At 39.7% G+C, this 19,605-nt stretch overlaps 2 protein-coding genes across 2 annotated transcripts; one reads left to right on the forward strand and one right to left on the reverse strand.

Annotated features, from left to right (window-relative positions):
* On the forward strand, positions 1–2,915 carry LOC128739362 (aminopeptidase N-like). Its single transcript, XM_053834846.1, has 3 exons — positions 1–971; positions 1,035–1,375; positions 1,438–2,915. Exons 1-3 carry the CDS (start codon positions 1–3, stop codon positions 2,913–2,915), a joined length of 2,790 nt encoding a protein of 929 aa, XP_053690821.1.
* Positions 2,916–7,455: 4,540 nt separating this feature from the next.
* Positions 7,456–10,379, reverse strand: LOC128739363 (aminopeptidase N-like). Its single transcript, XM_053834847.1, has 3 exons — positions 9,406–10,379; positions 8,996–9,342; positions 7,456–8,933 (listed from the first exon to the last, which is right to left on the reverse strand). Exons 1-3 carry the CDS (start codon positions 10,377–10,379, stop codon positions 7,456–7,458), a joined length of 2,799 nt encoding a protein of 932 aa, XP_053690822.1.
* Between the last annotated feature and the right edge of the window lie 9,226 nt (positions 10,380–19,605).

Below are 19,605 nucleotides of genomic sequence, written 5' to 3' on the forward strand. Positions count from 1 at the left end.
ATGCTATTACAGCTGACACTGCTCTGCCTGACAGTCTCGGCAGCAATAGCCGAGAGGTTCCCCGTTGAAATAGCTCAGTTTGATGCGGTAGCAACAGCACAGCACGCAATCCGGCAAGATGTCGACGAGAGTTATCGACTACCAACGGAAACGGTTCCCAGTCACTACACTATCAATCTGTGGACGGAAGTCCACGAAGGTAAAGTGGACTTTCACGGTAGTGTAAAAATTGTCTTGAAAGTAGTTGAAACAACTGATACGATAACTGTTCACAATCGCGGTTTGAGCATTACGTTTGCTATACTGGAACGAATAGAGGAAGATAGTTTCTCTATCGTCGAGGAACCAACTTGGAGCCTTGATGTGCAGAGAGAGTTACTTATTTTCCAGTTCACGTCACCGTTGGAACTGGGCAACTATGAATTGACAATAACGTACAATGGCCGACTTCAAACGTCCACTTCCACTGGATTTTTCCGCAAGTTATATAGGGAGGAAAACAACGTCCAGAGATACATCGCTTCGACTCAGTTTCAACCAACCTATGCTCGAATGGCGTTTCCGTGCTACGATGAACCGTCACTGAAAGCCACTTTCACTGTTTCAATCACTCACCACAGCAGCTACAATGCGGTTTCGAACATGCCGCTTGACGGTGAACCGGTACCGGACATTGAGAATCCTGACTTTGTCACAACTCATTTCCAACCAACGCAGATTATGTCCACGTACCTGTTGGCGTTTGCTATTACGAACTTCGAAAATAAAAAAGCCGCGAATCAGCAAATTCACGCACGACCGGATGCGATTGAGCACACGGAGTTTGCTCTACAAGTAGGCGTCGATATCCTGTACGCTTTCAATGTTTATACTGACATTTCGTACTACAACTACAAGCCGCAAATTGCACAGATTGCTATTCCAGATTGGGGTACTGGTGCGATGGAGAATTGGGGTCTAGTAACCTATGGGTAAGTTAATTAAGACCTGAATGACATTAAGTTGATTGCACCTTCATTTTCTTTTACAACCAGCGAACCGGTTCTTCTGTTCGACCCGACCGTCAACACCTATCGTACCATGACCGATATTGTCACTATTATCGGACACGAATACGCCCATCAGTGGTTCGGAAACCTGGTTACCGCCAATTGGTGGCAGTACATTTGGCTTAACGAGGGCTTTGCTACGCTTTACGGGTACCTCGGGGCACATCTGGCGTATCCAGAGGATAACTATTTGAGCCTTTTCCAGCCTCACTACGTTCTACCGACTCTTCGATCAGATTCCAGCGATTCAACCCGTCCCATGAACTGGAATGCGGCCACACCCGCGGAAATATCTGCACTGTTCGATGGGGTTGCCTACGGCAAAGGTATTCTGCGTCCACTACCAAAATTATCAACGAAATTCTTAAACAGTTTCAATTTTCAACAGCCGGTTGCATTCTTAACATGTTCCGTGTGGTCTTGGGTGAGAACAGCTGGAGAGCTGGAATTAAAAAATATCTACAAAGTCGAGCATTGGCAACGGCCACTCCCGATGATTTGTACACTGGATTACAAGAGGGCCTTTCCGATGACCTTTCGACGCTTCCGGAAGGTAGCACGGTGAAAGAAACTATGGAAAGCTGGACAACGGCTGCCGGGTATCCGGTGTTAAACGTTCGCCGGAACTATCTGAACGAGGATGTGCTTATATCTCAGGGGCGATTTTTCGCTGACAGAGTATCGACCAATGATCACGTTTGGTACATTCCGTACAACTTTGCTCACGAGGGTAACGCTAGTTTTGAACTCAACTCCTTCGATTGGTTAACGACACGAGCCGCAAGATTGACGATCGATGTGGAACCTGAACAGTGGCTGCTTTTCAACCGACAGCAATTCGGATTCTATCGAGTTAACTACGATACCCGAAACTGGCGGTTGCTCACCGACGCACTGATTGCCTCGTCGGCGAGTTTCCATCCTCAAAACCGTGCCCAGCTGATTGATGACGCTTTTTACTTGGCACGTGCAAATCAGCTGGACTTTAGTGTTGTTCTTGAAATGATGTTCGCACTTCGCAACGATCACGAATACCTCCCGTGGGCTGCCGGAAACAACGTTCTAACCTATCTGTACAACAAACTTCGAGGAACGGATAATTATGAACCGTTTACGTTGTACGTCAACGAACTGATCGAAGAAATCTACCACACTCTAGAAATAGTCACGGTTGATGAAAACGAATCGCTTCAGCAGAAATACATTAAGCAAACGATATCATGGTGGGCGTGTAAGATCGGCACGGCCGATTGCCTTACGAAAACCAAAGAAACCCTACAAGAAGCTGTTCGAGGAAACGTGATCGTGCATCCGGATGTATCATCGATTGTCTACTGTTACGGCGCACATTCGGCAACGGATCAAGAATTCGTATGGTTGTATCAGCGAATGTTCAACTCCAAGAATCCAGCGGAGAGAACCCTTCTGATCGACGCAATGGGTTGCTCACAACAGAATAATCAGCTAACGGCTTTCCTCACTACATCCATAGGTTCCGGAGTTGGAGTACAAGTTAACTACTACGATAGCGAGCGTACACGGGTTATTCAGGCCGTCTATTCGGGTAGTCGAACCGGTGTAGATGCTCTCATCGAGTTCCTCAACGACTGGGCAGACGAAGTCATCTATCGGCTAGGACAGCCCGTCTTCAACAACGCAATAGCAGCAATCGCATCGAGGACCAACACACCGGATGAGCTAAGCCGGCTGAAGGAACTGTTCGATACGGTCCAATCGTTGGCACCGGTTGCGGTCATTGAAGCGGCACTGGCAACCGTACAGGCTAACTTCGACTGGCACGGTAGCCTAGAGGGGTTGATTGTGGCCGAATTCCTAAAGATTTTTTTCAATGGAAACAAGATATAAATCTTTGTGGTCTCGCAAAGTAAACTGCATTAAGGTGATCCTGAAATTTCTTTGCAAAATACGTGTTGTCGCTTCGGATAATTGCTTGGACAATAAAACTGTTGATGGATGGTCGATAAATCATCTCAACTTTTGCATCACATCTGTTACAAAAACTGTAATGAAAAGCTTAAATGGAATTGTATCGAACTGTACCATAACTTTTTTGAGAGTTCACTGTACTTCGGATTGGACTCAGGGATTGTTTGATTTGAAAATAAGAAAATTATTACCACAGAATGAGTAGGAACTATAACTTGAATAACAGAACTTGTAGAGTATGCTTGTTTATTACCGTGCTTCTTTTCATTCTTTTACATTCTGCTCAAAGGACTTGGTCCATACTTCGAATATAAAATTGAACAGTTCGATGTGACTATAGTTAAATAAAAAGAAATGGTACGGTACGACCTTTAGTAACTAAAATATTCCTGTGCGGTGTGGTTCAGTACGGTCATTGTTGTTGAATTACGACCATCGATGAATTAAATGATTCGGTACGATCATTATTAAATGATTTTTATGGTTCGGTACGACCATAGATGAGCTAAACGATACAATACGATCATTGTTGATGAAGCATATGGTTCGGTACGACCATCGATAATGAATTTTTTAAGCTTCCGAGGCGCGCGACAAAAGTTTTAAATTTTTTAACTTGCATAAATCAGGGAAACAGCCAAAATAATGATTGTGACGAAAAAAGAAAAGAAAAGTGAAAACAATAGAGAAAACGAAAAAAATGAAAAAAGAAAGTAAGGACAAATTAGGCAGCAAAAAAATAAAAAATGAAACCAATGAGCAGAAAAAAACGTGACAGATAGGGTGGGAAAATGGGAATGAAAAAGATAGAAAAGGTAAGGCAAGAGAAAGAAAAATGGCAAGGCAAGAGAAAGAAGAAAAGAGAGAGAGAGAAAGAGAGAGAGAGAGAGAGAGAGAGAGAGAGAAGCCGCTAGAGAGTAAAGAAAGATATAAAAAGAGAAAGATGGGATAAGAGATGAGAACAGGATGGGAAAATAGCACATAAAAAGAAAAGCAAGAAAAACGGAAGATGAAAAATGAAAACTGAAATGATACCCTGTTTTGACGTTTATTTAAATGAAATTTCGAAAATTTTAACTTTCACCTTTTCACCTACTTTAACATTTCTAAAAATATTTTTCTGAATTTACTCCTGAAAAATGCCATTTTTTCATAAAACTCAAATGTGCGACCCTTAAATCACGGCAACGAATGTTCACGTCATATAAAAGTTTTGTTGGGACACCCTAAGCTATCATTGGAGGGGTGAGCCCCCGGGTTTTCTGACATAGTGCTATTTTGAGACACTCTAATATTCATTTGTCCTAATATTTTGTTATCGTGATTACATTCTGGTTGCTACGTATGTTTGTTTTATAGGCAGAGGTTATTTCTGCGTATGAACAATGACATTTTGATTCCCTGAAACATTCTGAAGAGTGGGCCACTTGGTCAGAAAGCTGTTTTATAGCGGGCATCAGTAAGTTCAGGTGGAGCTCATAGTTTTATAAGCGGTTTTATGAAATTGGTGGCCATGAAAACCACTATACGAACGTGATAAAACTTGGAATTGTTACTTGAGATTGGAATGAAATTAGTTTCAAAACTGGGCTTTGAATCGAACATGCGATTGGACTGGAAATTGAGCTTGACTATAAATTAATCAGACCGGGTCAAGACGTAAATTTGAAAAAAAAATGTACAAAAATTGTACGATTAAGCATTTCCTAAGCTACATTTTAGTCTAATTAGATCACATAAATGTTGCAAACAGTCAGAGAAATGAAATGATTTCGAACGATTGATAGCTTTAAACGACACAGAGTAGCAAACTTTGACTTCGTTTTTCTCGAAATCAGATTTTTGTCACTGATGGGTTCGGTCTGACAACATCGACGAAATTAAACCTGGTTTGGTTGGACTAATTAGAACTTGAAGTTACACTTCAAACCGGATATGGTCACGTAATTAGACACGACAGTTTTACTTGAAATTAGGATTGACATTTTTCGTCTTATTCCTCTTTTTTGTTTTGCGTTTTCTATTTTCCGGTCCCGTTTTTCCACCTTTTGCTCCGTTTTTTCTTCTTTTTCGAATCATGTTTTTTGCTTTTGTTCCGTTTTTCCTCTTTTTCTCTCATTTTCCTTTTTTCTGCACCATCTTTCCTTATGTTATATTCCTAATGTTATATTCTTTCTCGTTTTCCGTCTCATCTCTACGCTGTTTCCCTAGGTTTCGTTTAAAGTCTTCGTCTTTTTCTAACTCTTTCCTTTTCTTCTCGTTTTTTGTCTCGGTCTGTACCGTTTTTCCATTTTCAGATGCCCCGTTTTTTTCTGCTGCCGTTTTGCCGTCCTTTCTGTCACATTTATACTGTTTTTGGCTCGCTGCTTTTGTCTTTTTTCTTCAGTTTTCCTTTTTTATCTCTCGTTTTACATCTTTTCCTCATTCGTTTTATCGTTTTCTTTGATCTGTTATTCCTGTTTTCTTTTCTTATTTTTCAGTACAATTTTCCGATTTTTTGTACGATCTTTTTCTCTGTCCTTTTCCTCTTACTTCCACTGTTACTTTTTTCTTCTTTTCCGATCGCCCTTTTTCTGAGTCCGGATTGTTATTTTCCGTTTTTCCATTATTCCAGTTTTTTCCCGTTTCTAGGTTCGTTTTTCCTCTTCCCCTGTTTCAGTTTTTTTGGTCATTTTCTTGCCCGTTTCGACCTTTTTCTTATTTTTTTGTCTCGATTTTCCTCTTTTTCCGCTTTTCTGTTTTTCGTTTTTTTTCTGTCCTGTTCTTTCTCTTATTAGGTCCTACGTTTCTTCCTTTCCTGTCACTCTCTCTGTCGCGCATTTTTATTTTTATTTCTATGCTGTTTGTCCAGTTTTTGCTACGTTTTCACCTGTGCACTTTTTGCTTCTTGTTCTGGAGAGCTGCAGGAAACGGACTATCTCCAAGTCCTAAAGTTTACGTTTTTTTCTAACTCTTTTTATCTTCGTTTTTCCTTTCTAAGATGCCCCATTTTTTTTTCTTTTCTGTCACATTCATGCTATTTTGGTTCCCTTTTTTTTTCGCTTTGCTCTTCAGTTTTCATTTTTTATCTTCCGTTTTTCTTATTTTTCTTTTTATGTGTGATTTTCCCATCCTATTCTCATCTCTTATCCCATCTTTCTCCTTTTATATCTTTCTTTACTCTACTTATATCTTTAGCGGCTTTTTTCTCTCTCACTTTTCTTCTGTTTCCTTTTGGTTTCTCTTGTTTTCTGTACCGTTTTCTTTCTCTTGCCTTGCCTTTTCTATCTTTTTCATTCCCATTTTCCCACCCTGTCTGCCACGATTTTTTTTTCTCTGTCACGCCTTCATTGTGTTATTTTCTCGTTTTTCCTGCTGTTGCCTGTCTCGTTTTATTTGCTGTTCCATTTTTTTGTCCTGTTCCTTCGTTTTTTCGCATTTTTAGGCCCGTTTTTCCTCCTTTCTAGTCCCGTTTTTTGCTTTCTGTCCAGTTAACATTTTTGTTTTCATCTGTTCTCTTCTTGTTCTTATCATATCCTTCTTTTCTGTCAGGTCTGTTTTTCATTTTATTCCATTTATCTTCCGTATTCTTTTTTTCTCCATTTTTACATATTTTACTATTCTTGTTTCAAATCTTGCTCCCGAATTTTCTGTTCCATTTTTGCTTGCCCGTTTTTTCCTGTTTATTAGTTCCGTTTTTTATTTTTTTCTGCCTAGTTTATCCTTATTTTCTTTTTTAATTTTTTTCGTTTTTCCTATTGTTTTCACTTTTCTTTTTTTTTCGTCACAATAATTATTTTTGCTGTTTCCCTGATTTATGCAAGTTAAAAAATTTAAAACTTTTGTCGCGCGCCTTAGAAGCATAAAAAAATCATTATCGATGGTCGTACCGAACCATATGCTTCATCAACAATGATCGTACCGCATCGTTTAGCTCATCTATGGTCGTACCGAACCATAAACATCATTTAATAATGATCGTACCGAATCATTGAATTCATCGATGGTCGTACTTCAACAACAATGATCGTACCGAACCACACCACATAGAAATATTTTAGTTACTAAAGGTACCATACCGTACCATTTCTTTTTATTTAACTATGGTCGCATCGAACTGTTCAATTTTATATTCGGAGTATGGACCAAGTCTTTCAGCAGAATGTAAAAGAATGAAAAGAAGCACGGTAATACTCGAGCGTACTCTACAAGTTCAGTTAATCAAGTTATAGTTCCTACCCATTCTGTGTGATGCGATGCAAAACTTGAAACGTTTGATTACATATTTTTCGGCATGTTTGGGAGCAAGATTGTCTGAGAATAGATATATGATAACAAATAATTTTATGTGAGAAAGTCACCACATCCGTTCGACGACTAGATTGAATATCGACAACACGTATTTTGCCAAGAAATTTCAGGATCACTTTATTGCAGTTTACTGCATCCTATCTAATATTTTCGTCGAGACCACAAAGATTTATATCTTGTTTCCATTGAAAAAAATCTTTAGAAATTCGGCCACAATCAACCCCTCTAGGCTACCGTGCCAGTCGAAGTTAGCCTGTACGGTTGCCAGTGCCGCTTCAATGACCGCAACCGGTGCCAACGATTGGACCGTATCGAACAGTTCCTTCAGCCGGCTTAGCTCATCCGGTGTGTTGGTCCTCGATGCGATTGCTGCTATTGCATTGTTGAAGACGGGCTGTCCTAGCCGATTGATGACTTCGTTTGCCGTGTCCCAGTTGTTGAGGAACTCGATGAGAGCATCTACACCGGTTCGACTACCCGAATAGACGGCCTGAACAACCCGTGTACGCTCGCTATTGTAGTAGTTAACTACTGCCCAAGCACCAAGCGATGTTTCTAGGAAAGCCGTAAGCTGATTATTCTGTTGTGAGCAACCCATTGCGTCGATCAGAAGGGTTCTCTCCGCTGGATTCTTAGAGTTGAACATTCGCTGGTACAACCATACGAATTCTTGATCCGTTGCCGAATGTGCGCCGTAACAGTAGACAATCGATGATACATCCGGATGCACGATCACGTTTCCTCGAACAGCTTCTTGTAGGGTTTCTTTGGTTTTCGTAAGGCAATCGGCCATGCCGATCTTACACGCCCACCATGATATCGTTTGCTTAATGTATTTTTGCTGGAGTGATTCGTTTTCATCAACCGTGACTATTTCTAGAGTTTGGTAGATTTCTTTGATCAGTTCGTTGACGTACAACGTAAACGGTTCATAATTATCCGTTCCTCGAAGTTTGTTGTACAGATAGGTTAGAACGTTGTTTCCGGCAGCCCACGGCAGGTATTCGTGATCGTTGCGAAGTGCGAACATCATTTCAAGAACAACACTAAAGTCCAGCTGATTTGCACGTGCCAGGTAAAAAGCGTCATCAATCAGCTGGGCACGGTTTTGAGGATGGAAACTCGCCGACGAGGCAGTCAGTGCATCAGTGAGCAATCGCCAGTTTCGGGAATCGTAGTTAACTCGATAGAATCCGAATTGCTGTCGGTTGAAAAGCAGCCAATGTTCAGGTTCCACATCGATCGTCAATCTTGCGGCTCGTGTCGTTAGCCAATCGAAGGAGTTGAGTTCAAAACTAGCGTCACCCTCGTGAGCAAAGTTGTACGGAATGTACCAAACGTGATCATTGGTCGATACTCTGTCAGCGAAAAATCGCCCCTGAGATATAAGCACATCCTCGTTCAGATAGTTCCGGCGAACGTTTAACACCGGATACCCGGCAGCCGTCGTCCAGCTTTCCATGGTTTCTTTCACAGTGCTACCTTCCGGAAGCGTCGAAAGCTCATCGGAAAGGCCCTCTTGTAATCCAGTGTACAAATCATCGGGAGTGGCCGTTGCCAATGCTCGACTTTGTAGATATTTTTTAATTCCAGCTCTCCAGCTGTCCTCACCCAAGACCACACGGAACATGTTAAGAACGCAACCGGCTGTTGAAAATTGAAACTGTTTAAGAATTTCGTTGATAATTTTGGTAGTGGACGCAGAATACCTTTGCCGTAGGCAACCCCATCGAACAGTGCAGATATTTCCGCGGGTGTGGCCGCATTCCAGTTCATGGGACGGGTTGAATCGCTTGAATCTGACCGAAGAGTCGGTAGAACGTAGTGAGGCTGGAAAAGGCTCAAATAGTTATCCTCTGGATACGCCAGATGTGCCCCGAGGTACCCGTAAATCGTAGCAAAGCCCTCGTTAAGCCAAATGTACTGCCACCAATCGGCGGTAACCAGGTTCCCGAACCATTGATGGGCGTGAATTGATTCGTGTCCGATAATAGTGACAATATCGATCATGGTACGATAGGTGTTGACGGTTGGGTCGAACAGAAGAACCGGTTCGCTGGTTGTAAAAGAAAATGAAGGTGCAATCAACTTAATGTCATTCGTTTCATAAATACCTTACCCATAGGTTACTAGACCCCAATTCTCCATCGCCCCAGTACCCCAATCTGGAATAGCAATCTGTGCAATCTGCGGCTTGTAGTTGTAGTACGAAATGTCGGTATAAACATTAAAAGCGTACAGGATATCGACGCCTACTTGTAGAGCAAACTCCGTGTGCTCAATCGCATTCGGTCGTGCGTGAATTTGCTGATTCGCGGCTTCTTTAGTTTCGAAGTTCGTAACAGCAAACGCCAATAGATACGTGGACATAATCTGCGTCGGTTGGAAATGTGTCGTGACAAAGTCAGGACTCTCGATATCCGGTACCGGTTCACCGTCCAGCGGCATGTTCGAAACCGCATTGTAGCTGCTGTGGTGAGTGATTGAAACTGTGAAGGTGGCTTTCAGTGACGGTTCATCGTAGCACGGAAACGCCATTCGAGCATAGGTTGGTTGAAACTGAGTCGAAGCGATGTATCTCTGGACGTTGTTTTCCTCCCTATATAACTTGCGGAAAAATCCACTGGAAGTGGACGTTTGAAGTCGACCATTGTACGTTATTGTTAATTCATAATTGCCTAGTTCCAACGGTGATGTGAACTGGAAAATAAGTAACTCTCTCTGCACATCAATGCTCCAAGTTGGTTCCTCGACGATAGAGAAGCTATCTTCCTCTATTCGCTTCAGTACAGCAAACGTAATGCTCAAACCGCGATTGTGAACAGTTATCGTATCAGTTGTTTCAACTACCTTCAAGACAATTTTTACACTACCGTGAAAGTCCACTTTACCTTCGTGGACCTCCGTCCACAGATTGATGGTGTAGTGGCTGGGAACCGTTTCCGTTGGTAGACGATAACTCTCGTCGACATCCTGCCGGATTGCATGCTGTGCTGTGTGCTGTACCGCATCGAACTGAGCTATTTCAACGGGAAACCTCTCGGCTATTGCTGCCGAAGCTGTCAGGCAGAGCAGTGTCAGCTGTAATAGCATTGTCGTTCGTCATAACACCCTCAGCAGGGCACCAATAGAACCATACTGAGGTCTCCGAATTTTCTATTTGACTTATTTAAAAGTGAGTAATCAACATGATGGTTTTATTGTTGACTAATAACCGTTGATAGATAGTGCTTATCGTTTGCGAGATTCCACTGTGCCGCACGCGGTCGCAGATTACTATCTTAACTCGAATCAGTCCAGAATTGCACTACAAATTCAGTCAAATTTTCATGTTTGTGATTCTATTGCATCAATCCGCAAAGCTCAAATAGTGAATGCAATGTAGTCGACTGGAGGGACTATAATACGAAATTTTTTTAGATCGTTGGTAAAGGAAAGTTTCGATGAAGAAAGCAGCTCCAACAGGTCGTTAATATACATAATAAAGAAGAGGGGGCCAAGCGCACTGCCTTGGGGGTACACCAGACAATATACAAAACATTCTTGAGTGCACGAAGTTCACCTCCTAGACGAAGGCTTTGCAGTCGGACAAATGTAAGCCAAGCCTTTCAGTGAACCATGATGTAGATCCCGTATGACCCACAGGCTCTGGCGAAATCAAAATAGATCGAATCGCCCGTTCGGCGCCAGAAGGTAGAGATTATTGCAAATGCCGAATCGGTTACATCCGGTGGATGCGAAGTGCCTCACGATATCCACCTTTTTCACTCCGGGGTACAGCTGGGGCAGTACGAACAAATCATCGAGCGTAACTGCTTGAATCGACTGTTATCACCGTGGCTGCTGCAAACCAACTAATAACGCTTTTAAATTTTTCTGTAGGGCAAAGTAGTCAACAGTGAGACAGCAGGAACAGCGAAACAACGGGAAAAGCTTCGCCATAAACCATTCAAAATCCATGATATTTTCCTGGAAAGTGAAGTTTGTGCGTGAGTTACTTTCATTTTATGAATGACGGGAATTGAAACGATTGGTCGACATTTTTTTTCGTCTAACAAAGAAAGTTAGGAAATTTGGCTGCTAGGAATTCATAGACCAAACCTAGTGATTTTAGTCAAGACCTTGAAATGCGGTCAGGCATATATTAATATTTTTTGGAACGATAGTTCTACAATCGATAAAGGGACGGTAAGGGAAAGTAATGAAGAAGGATTTTTTGGGAATGGAGGGTAAAGAGTGGAAAGGAAGGGGAGTGGGGGGACTACGCTTAACAACTTGTCGTCGTGACTCCTACCTTTTGTCCAATGCTGGAAGGTGCATTGTTCGAACCAAGCTATAATCTGAGATTATAACCGGATTCGAACCCACAACACCTGCCAGGGCATGTTGCTCGCTGATACCCATGTACCTATGAACCACAGAGGCGCTGGACAAAAGGAGACTGCACAACCCTCCTTATTAATGTAGCGACATGGGTTGGGCTATTTTTAGACACAAATTGTGCCTCTTCCTCCACCTACTGTAGAAGGTAGGACCGCATTTCAAGGTCATGACTAAAATCACGAGGTTTGATGAATTTTCACAAGAACGGGGCCTTCCCCCGAAACCCCGCGCTGAGAATCGCGCTAACACGCTGGCAGACGAACAGCGTTCACACGCAGTACCTTGTAAGTCGCAAGGGCCTGCATAGTGTCGTCGTCCCGCCAGTAAACGCAAAGTTAGATGAAACTTCTCGGTCGGTGGTTTCTACAGTAGGTGGAGGAAGAGGCACAATTTGTGTCTAAAAATAGCCCAACCCATGTCGGGGGTAAGGGGGGGAGGTTGGTCACTGAGAGGGGGGCTCCCACACAAATGAAACACAAATTTCCTCATAAATCGAGAACTTATTGAGCAAATGTAAGTAAATTTAGTATGTGGGGGTTTTTGAAGGCAAGAGATGTTTCGATTGGGGTTTGAGATCCCTCCTCCCGTTGAAGGGGATGGGGGCTTTCATACAAATGAAACACAAATTTCTGGATAACTCGAGAACTAATCAAGCAAATGGAACCAAATTCGGCATGCGAGTATTTTTGGGGATAAGGACTTTTTTCTATGGTGAATTGAGACCCCTCCGCTCTTTATGAGGGGAATTATGACCCCTCTCTCCTATAAGAGGGGGGCTCCCACATAAATGAAATACAAACTTCCTCATAACTAGAGAACTAATCAACCAAATGGAACCAAATTTGGCAAGTGAGGGATTTTGTAGGCAGGATTTTTTTATGATGGTTTGAGACCCCTCACAGTAGTCCAAAAGGGCGAAAAGTGGAACTTTTTTCCTAGTGTCTCTTGTTTTCAATTCATCATTTATGGTCTTCAGCACTTTTGTTCGTATGAATATCCCCCTTAATCTAAAATTGTCAAAGATTAGTCATCGCTTACTATAATGAAAATAAAAAAAAATAACTTTTTTGTGTTAGGAAATATAGACATAGTATCTTCGGCAAAGTTGTAAATATTATTAAAACAAGTAACTTTGCTGAAGAAATAAAATTTCTATCTTTATAGAGTGCTGAACTATAAGCCATATTCTTTAAAACCGCTTTAAAAACTACTTTTCATACTTAGCTTTTGTCATCAGCACTTCATCTTAAAGCTTATGTCGAGTACTATAAACTTGTACGGTTTTCGCTTATCCCCAACCACCCAAATGAGAGAACGGCAAGCATACGCTTTATGTGTTTCGCCTTCGCGAAAGGCTCGATACAGGTGCAGTATTCCGCAAAAACCTGTATTTTGTGTCCTTCAATAATCACCTAGAACCATATATTCCTGTAAAATGGAACCAACATAAGCTGAGTATAAAAAACTAATTTCTAAAGAATTTCCATGGAAAATACTCTATAGCTCTGCACTCGATAGGAATAGAAATGTCATTTCTTTAGGAAAGTTGTTTATCTTTATATTCTCCATAACTTTGCCGAAGAAACCATGTGTCTATCTACGAACACAAAAAAATGGACCTGAATTGAGCCTTTAGCGAACGCGATACACATAAAACGTATACTTGCCGTACTCTTATTTGGCTGGTTGGGGACAAGCGAAACCCGTACAAGTTAATAGTACTCGACTTAAGCTTTAAGATGAAGCGCTGATTTCATACATCCGCTTGCCCCATTTTACCCCATGGGCTCGTGAAGCTATGGACATTTAAAGCTTGAATATGTGATGAATCAGCAAGTAACGGTATAAGAGATTTGCGGTCTTCTGCAAAAACGTGTATTTTGAGTGCTTCGATAATTGCCTAGAACATTGTATTCTTCTAAAATGCAACTAACAAAAGCTATGGATGAAAAACCAATTTTTAAAGAATATGCCTTACAGTTCAGCACTGGATAAAGATAGAAATTTTATTTCTTCGGCAAAGTTGCTTGTTTTTACAATATTTACATCTTTGCCGAAGAAACTATGTCTGTATTTCCTAAAACAAAAAAGTTTTTTTTTATTTTCATTATAGTAAGCGATGACGAACTTTTAATAGTTTTATATTAAGGGGGATATTCATACGAACAAAGGTGCTGAAGATCATAAATGATCAAATGAAAGCAAAATACACTAGGAAAAAAGTTCCGCTTTTCGTCCTTTAGGACCACTGTGCTGTGGTAGGGAAACAAGGACTCTCATACAAACAAAACAGAAATTTTTGCGTAACTCAAAACCTAATCGAACTCGAGAAATTTTAGATTTTTCCCATAAAACATAACCGACAATAACAAGACCACCAAAAACTATCTGCAGCCCTCCGCAGAAATCACCTCTGTCTAGGTTTATGTGTTTTCCTAGGTCTACTGACCTCTATTACTTTCCTTCAGTTGGGTCCGAACGAGCGACAACGAGTAAGGAGAGCATCACCGCGAGCATCGAAATAGTACTTTCCACGAAAAGGTTTTCAGTGAAATGCTATAAGGCGAAATGTTATACAATCACGGCGAATATTTGAGTGCTATCCGCTTTATTTTATCTGGTTAAGTAACGGGGGGATTGTTTTCTACTTTACTGTGAGGAAACATTGAAAATTTGTAAATTAAACTACCCATGCATTCATAGAGACGTAACTGCCAAAATGAATTATCTAAGGTTGAGCTCCTCAGAAACTTGCTAAACTCGAGATTGTGACAGATTCATAATTTATGCACAACACATTTTAATTTTTGGGAATACGAAGCTTGTCGGGTCAGCTAGTAATTAATAAATAATACGAATAGCATGTATAGCAAAAATCTAAACAGAAACGATTCTTTTGGATGAATCATATATTCGCAGCGCCTGATTACGCCTTCAATCATCTAGGAAAAATTGTTTTAATGTCGCAGATTATATTTTTTTTTGTACATTTTGCCATTAAGGTAAAATGTTTACTTTTTTATAAAAAATGTATCTGATTTTGTGAATTAGAAAAGTATTTATCAACTTTGAACCGCTGGCTGCGAACCCGAGCAAAGTTTTGAAGCAAATTGAAAACAAAATTTGATATCTTGATGTAAGGGATTTTGAATACTCGGTGTGATTTCATTTTGGTCGACTTAGCGGTTAAAATATCAAAATTGATATCAAAAATTCCACGCCGTGAAATTAAATTGAATACTACTTTTGCTATCAAAAATATCAAACGGAATACTAATCTTGCTGTTACACAATATTAAGAGGAAAGCAGAATTAGTTGTCATGTTACTATCATATCATTATCATTTTGCTATCATCATATAATTTGAAACAACCATTTTACTAGAAAAAAATTTATGTGAAAATAGATTAATTTAAATATTGAAGGTTTATTTAAATCATAAATAAAATTTGTCAACACATTTTCTTTCAATAAAAATGAAAGCAAAATGATAGCAAAGTCTGATATATCATAAGTGCCATTTTGAGTTGGTAACAAAACATGTTTTCTAGTTGATATCAACAGCAGAATATGTAATAATTTTGATATATTTTTGTTGTGAATCCTTGCTCGGGAAATCTGTTGAATAAAAACAGCAGGTTATTAGTGTTGAAACGAAGTGTAGCATTCAGGCTTTGCTTTCGGATCAGTATTGCGAAGCCCACACTCATGTGGTCGAATTTCCTCACACACGCATACTCATTTTAACAAACACACCGGCATAAGCATCCCTTTCGGACTCTCGCTCTTATTTATTCAGGCACTGCAACGAGTTTTTAGCTAACAGCTACAGTCGTCGCTCTCGTTCGTCGTTGAAGCCCGAGCTGCTTATACCGATTACTCTCGAGGGTTCGCACTCCCGACCGTGAGTAGAATCGAAAGCGAACATGGTGAAGAAAAGAAAAAGTAATGCCAAATTTGTATCCCAGTGCGGCACTAGCTTCACGGGCAGCTCATGAGCTTTTTGACTATGCAGGAAGACGATATGAGACTGTGCTTCCGCGAGTGTGTGAGTAGCAGAACGTCAGCCGAATGTTTCTTTTACGCCTGCATGAGCGATGTAAACGTTGAATGCTATGCTTCTCACGGACTGTCTCGCGGGTGAGTAGGCATTGTTGACTTCTTGCTCGATGCGCAATATTGCTTTCGGTTTTATTGAATCCAAACAATATTCAAGAATAAGACACACAACAATAGTAATTTAAGGGGACATAAACGACCAAAATTTTTAAAGAAATCAATTTTTTTTATTTCAGATTTTGATTCTGCAGTCTTTTCCGCTTATTTTGATACTAAATTTGTAATGATCCGACCACGGGAAGTGGCCGAAAAATGATCATACACACAAGCGTTCCAGTGCGGCGTGGAACAACCTCGACAGAATAAAACGCCGCACCTGAAAAACCACGATTTTCAAACTTTATGTACCTTTTTCTCAGAAACTACACAACGTATTGGAACAAACTTTTTTTTTTGTTTTGTTGGTAGTAGCTTGGCAAAGACTTTTATAACTTTTGAGGTTTCTAAGCGAAACACAGCCTGAGAAAAACGAAAAAGAAAAAGAAAAGATGGCTGAAAAAATAAAATTCTGTCTTCTTTTTCTTTTTTCTGTGGCTGTGTTACGTTTCGTATTCTACTAGGACGCTTCAAAAACTTCAGTTTGAAAAATGGTTTTTATTCGTCAAATTCGTCAAACGGGAAAGTGCACAAGGGAAAACGTGACAAAAACTGGACAAACAGCATAGAAATATAAATAAAAATGCGCGACACAGAAAAAAGAAAAACAAAAAAAATCGTAACAGAACAGAAACAGAGGGAAACGGGGCATAAAAAAAGGAAAGAGTGCAAACGGGAGGAAAGAGGAAAAATGAAACAAACAACGAGGAGACTGAAAAAAGATGAAGAACGGAAGAGGAAATAAGAAAAACGAGAGAAAAAGTAAGAAAAATTTGATAAACTGGACAAAATAGAGGGAAACGGGAAAAGAGGAGAAAAACGGGATAGGAAAGGAAAAAATACGGCAGTAAGAAAAAGGAGAAACGAGAACATAAAAAGAGCAAAATCGGGACAGAAAAATAAAAAAAAAAGAAATGGAAGATAAAGAGCGATTGCTGTAAACAAACAGAACGTGACAGAAAAGGAAGAAACGCAGGACCTGTTAAGAGAAAGAACAGAACAGAAGAAAACGAAAAACAGAAAAGCGAAAAAAGAGTAAAATCGAGACCAAAAAATAAGAAAAAGGTCGAAACGAAAGAAAATCTGTCTCTTAATTTCACTATAACTTTTTTGTTTCAAACGAAAAATATATGCTGTCTTCAGCAAAAAGATACGGAAGTCTTCATTCTTTAAATTGCTTTTAAAAAATTATAAATTAAATAATCTGATCAAAAGTTATGACCAAAAAATAAAACCTGTTTCACAACCGAAGACTGTGTTGTCTATTGCCAAGGCAAATCAAGGAGAAAGCTTACTAAAGTTCCAACACATTAGCAGCAGTGATTTCGCGGCTGAACTTTTGGATTGAGACGCAGGCAACATAGATTGTGTGACGACGAGAGGACCAGTATCTTCTGCCTGTATCGACGGAGAAATGAACAAAGTTTTCAATTCACTGGGATTGCACCTTGACGCGCACCTTGGTGCACCAGCCAGTGTAAACTGGGAGTGCGCCGTAAATACTTAAGATAGAGCCATACTTAGTGCAGCAATCTTATGGATAATAATTTACTCTATAAATGCCCCATACATAATATAGAAAAGAACACGGGGAAAATCGTGAAAAAACTGGACAAACGGAATACTAAAAAAAGGAAAAACGCGGGAGAGCAAAATAAGAAAAATTGACATGCAGAGAAAAATCGTAACAGAATAGGAAGAAAAACACGAGACGTAAAAAGAGAAGTGAAAATTGAAAAAAAGCAAACGGGAGAAAAAAGGAAATGAGATAAAAAAAGAGGAGACTAAACAGAAAAAGAGGGAAAACGGAAGAGACAAGACGAAAAAAGAGAAACGAAGGGAAAACAATAGAGAAAACGAATAAAATGAAGAAGAAAATAATGCAAACTGGGCAGAAAAGGCGAAAAAAACCGGAACAAATAGGGAGAGAAAACGGGATAGAAAAAGAGGAACATAAAAGAAGCAAATTCGGGACCAGGAAAATTTAGAAACAAGAGCTTTAAACGAGAAAAATGGAGGAAAAAGAAAAATGAAAATGAGATAAAGCGTAAGGATAACAGACGTGACAGAAAATCAGGATATGATAAAGCAACATATGAAATCAAAAATGTTATCGAGGCAGAAAATAAAAAACGAGACTAGAAAAGAGGAAAACCGGGCCTGAAAAGAGAAAAAACGAAGGAAAAGGATAAAAAAAGTAATAGGAAAAGAAGCGAAAGAGGAAATAGCTGGCAAAGGAGAGAAAAGGAGAGAAAATAACACAGCAAAGGCGTGATAGAATAAGAAAAATTCGCGATAGAAAGGGTAGAAAGATCAAAGAAAAAATTGCAAACAAGGTAAGAAAACAAAACAAGAGAAACCAAAAGGGAAAAGAAGAAAAGCGAGAGAAGAAACGAGGTATAAGAGAAAAAAATCTCAAATCGGTTATAAGAGGAGAAAAATGGAACAAAGTGGGGATGGGATAGGAAAATGGCACTTAAAAAGCAAAACAAGAAAAACGGACCAAAAATGGCATAAAGGAAAGAAGAAATACGGGAGGTAAAAATGGAAAGCAAAACGAAAATAGTATAAACGTGAGCATTTGAAAAAGGAAAAATAGAACAGACAAAGACGAAAAGATTTTGGAAAATATGACAACGAAAGAATAAGACAAGGAGTGAAAACGGAAAAGTGCCCTTGGAATGACGTGATACAAACTAGACAACGGATAGAAATAAAGAAAACTAGCAAAAAGAAAAACGAAAGAAAAACCGTAACAGAATGAGAGATAAAACGGAGCATATGGTAAGGTAGAAAACGGGAGATAAAAAAGGGAGAACGAGGCAAAAGACAAGGAGACGGACAGAAAAAGATGGAGCAAGGAAGAGAGAAGAAGAAAAACGAAAGAAAAGTAGGAAGAACCATATAGAAAACGAAGAAAAATAGGGTGAAAGAACAGAAAAAGGGGAAAATGAGAAATGAGGAGAAAAACGTTATGGAAAATAGAAAATACGGCAGCAGGAAAATGAAGAAACGAGAAGAGAAAAGAATAAATTTGCAAAATGAAAGACAAAAAGCGATCGAAAAAGAAAAACAGACGGAAAAGAAAGACATAAAAAAAAAGTAAACGCCGATCCTAATAAGAGGAAAAACGGAATAGATGAAAACGAAAAACAGAAAAGCGAAAAAAGGCGAAAATCGAGAATGATAAAACGAAAAAAAAGTCGTAACGGGACACAAGAATGAGACAGTGAAAGAGGAAAAATTGACTTGGAAAAGAGAAATACTGGAAGAAAAAAGGCAGGAAACAACCAGGACTCAGGAAAAAGGAGCAAAACGCGACAGTAAAGGAAGAAAAAAGTAACAGAGGAAGAGGAAAAAATGGACAGAATGAAAAGATCGAATACAAAATCGGAAAATGAGACAGAAAAACAAAGAAAAAAGGAAACGACAAAACGAAACAGAAAAAGAAAAGACGTAAAATGGGAGATAGAACATCGAAAACAGACACTGCACTATGGGTCAGAAATTAAAATTTCGGAACAAATATATTTGCGGTTAAACGACATGTCTCAGCTCAATGTGGCCTTCGGCAACTTTTTGAATGAAAAAATGATGCATCTTTTGAAGGAGTCGTCCAATATTTACGTGTTACTTTAACAACAATTTAAGTAATAACTTTTTGAGTAAAGTTTTTTTCACCTTTTTGGTTTCAAAATATTAAAGATAAACCAATTTCAA

This window comes from Sabethes cyaneus, chromosome 3 (genome assembly GCF_943734655.1).
Source record: "Sabethes cyaneus chromosome 3, idSabCyanKW18_F2, whole genome shotgun sequence".
In the NCBI taxonomy this organism is placed as follows: Eukaryota; Metazoa; Arthropoda; class Insecta; order Diptera; family Culicidae; genus Sabethes; species Sabethes cyaneus.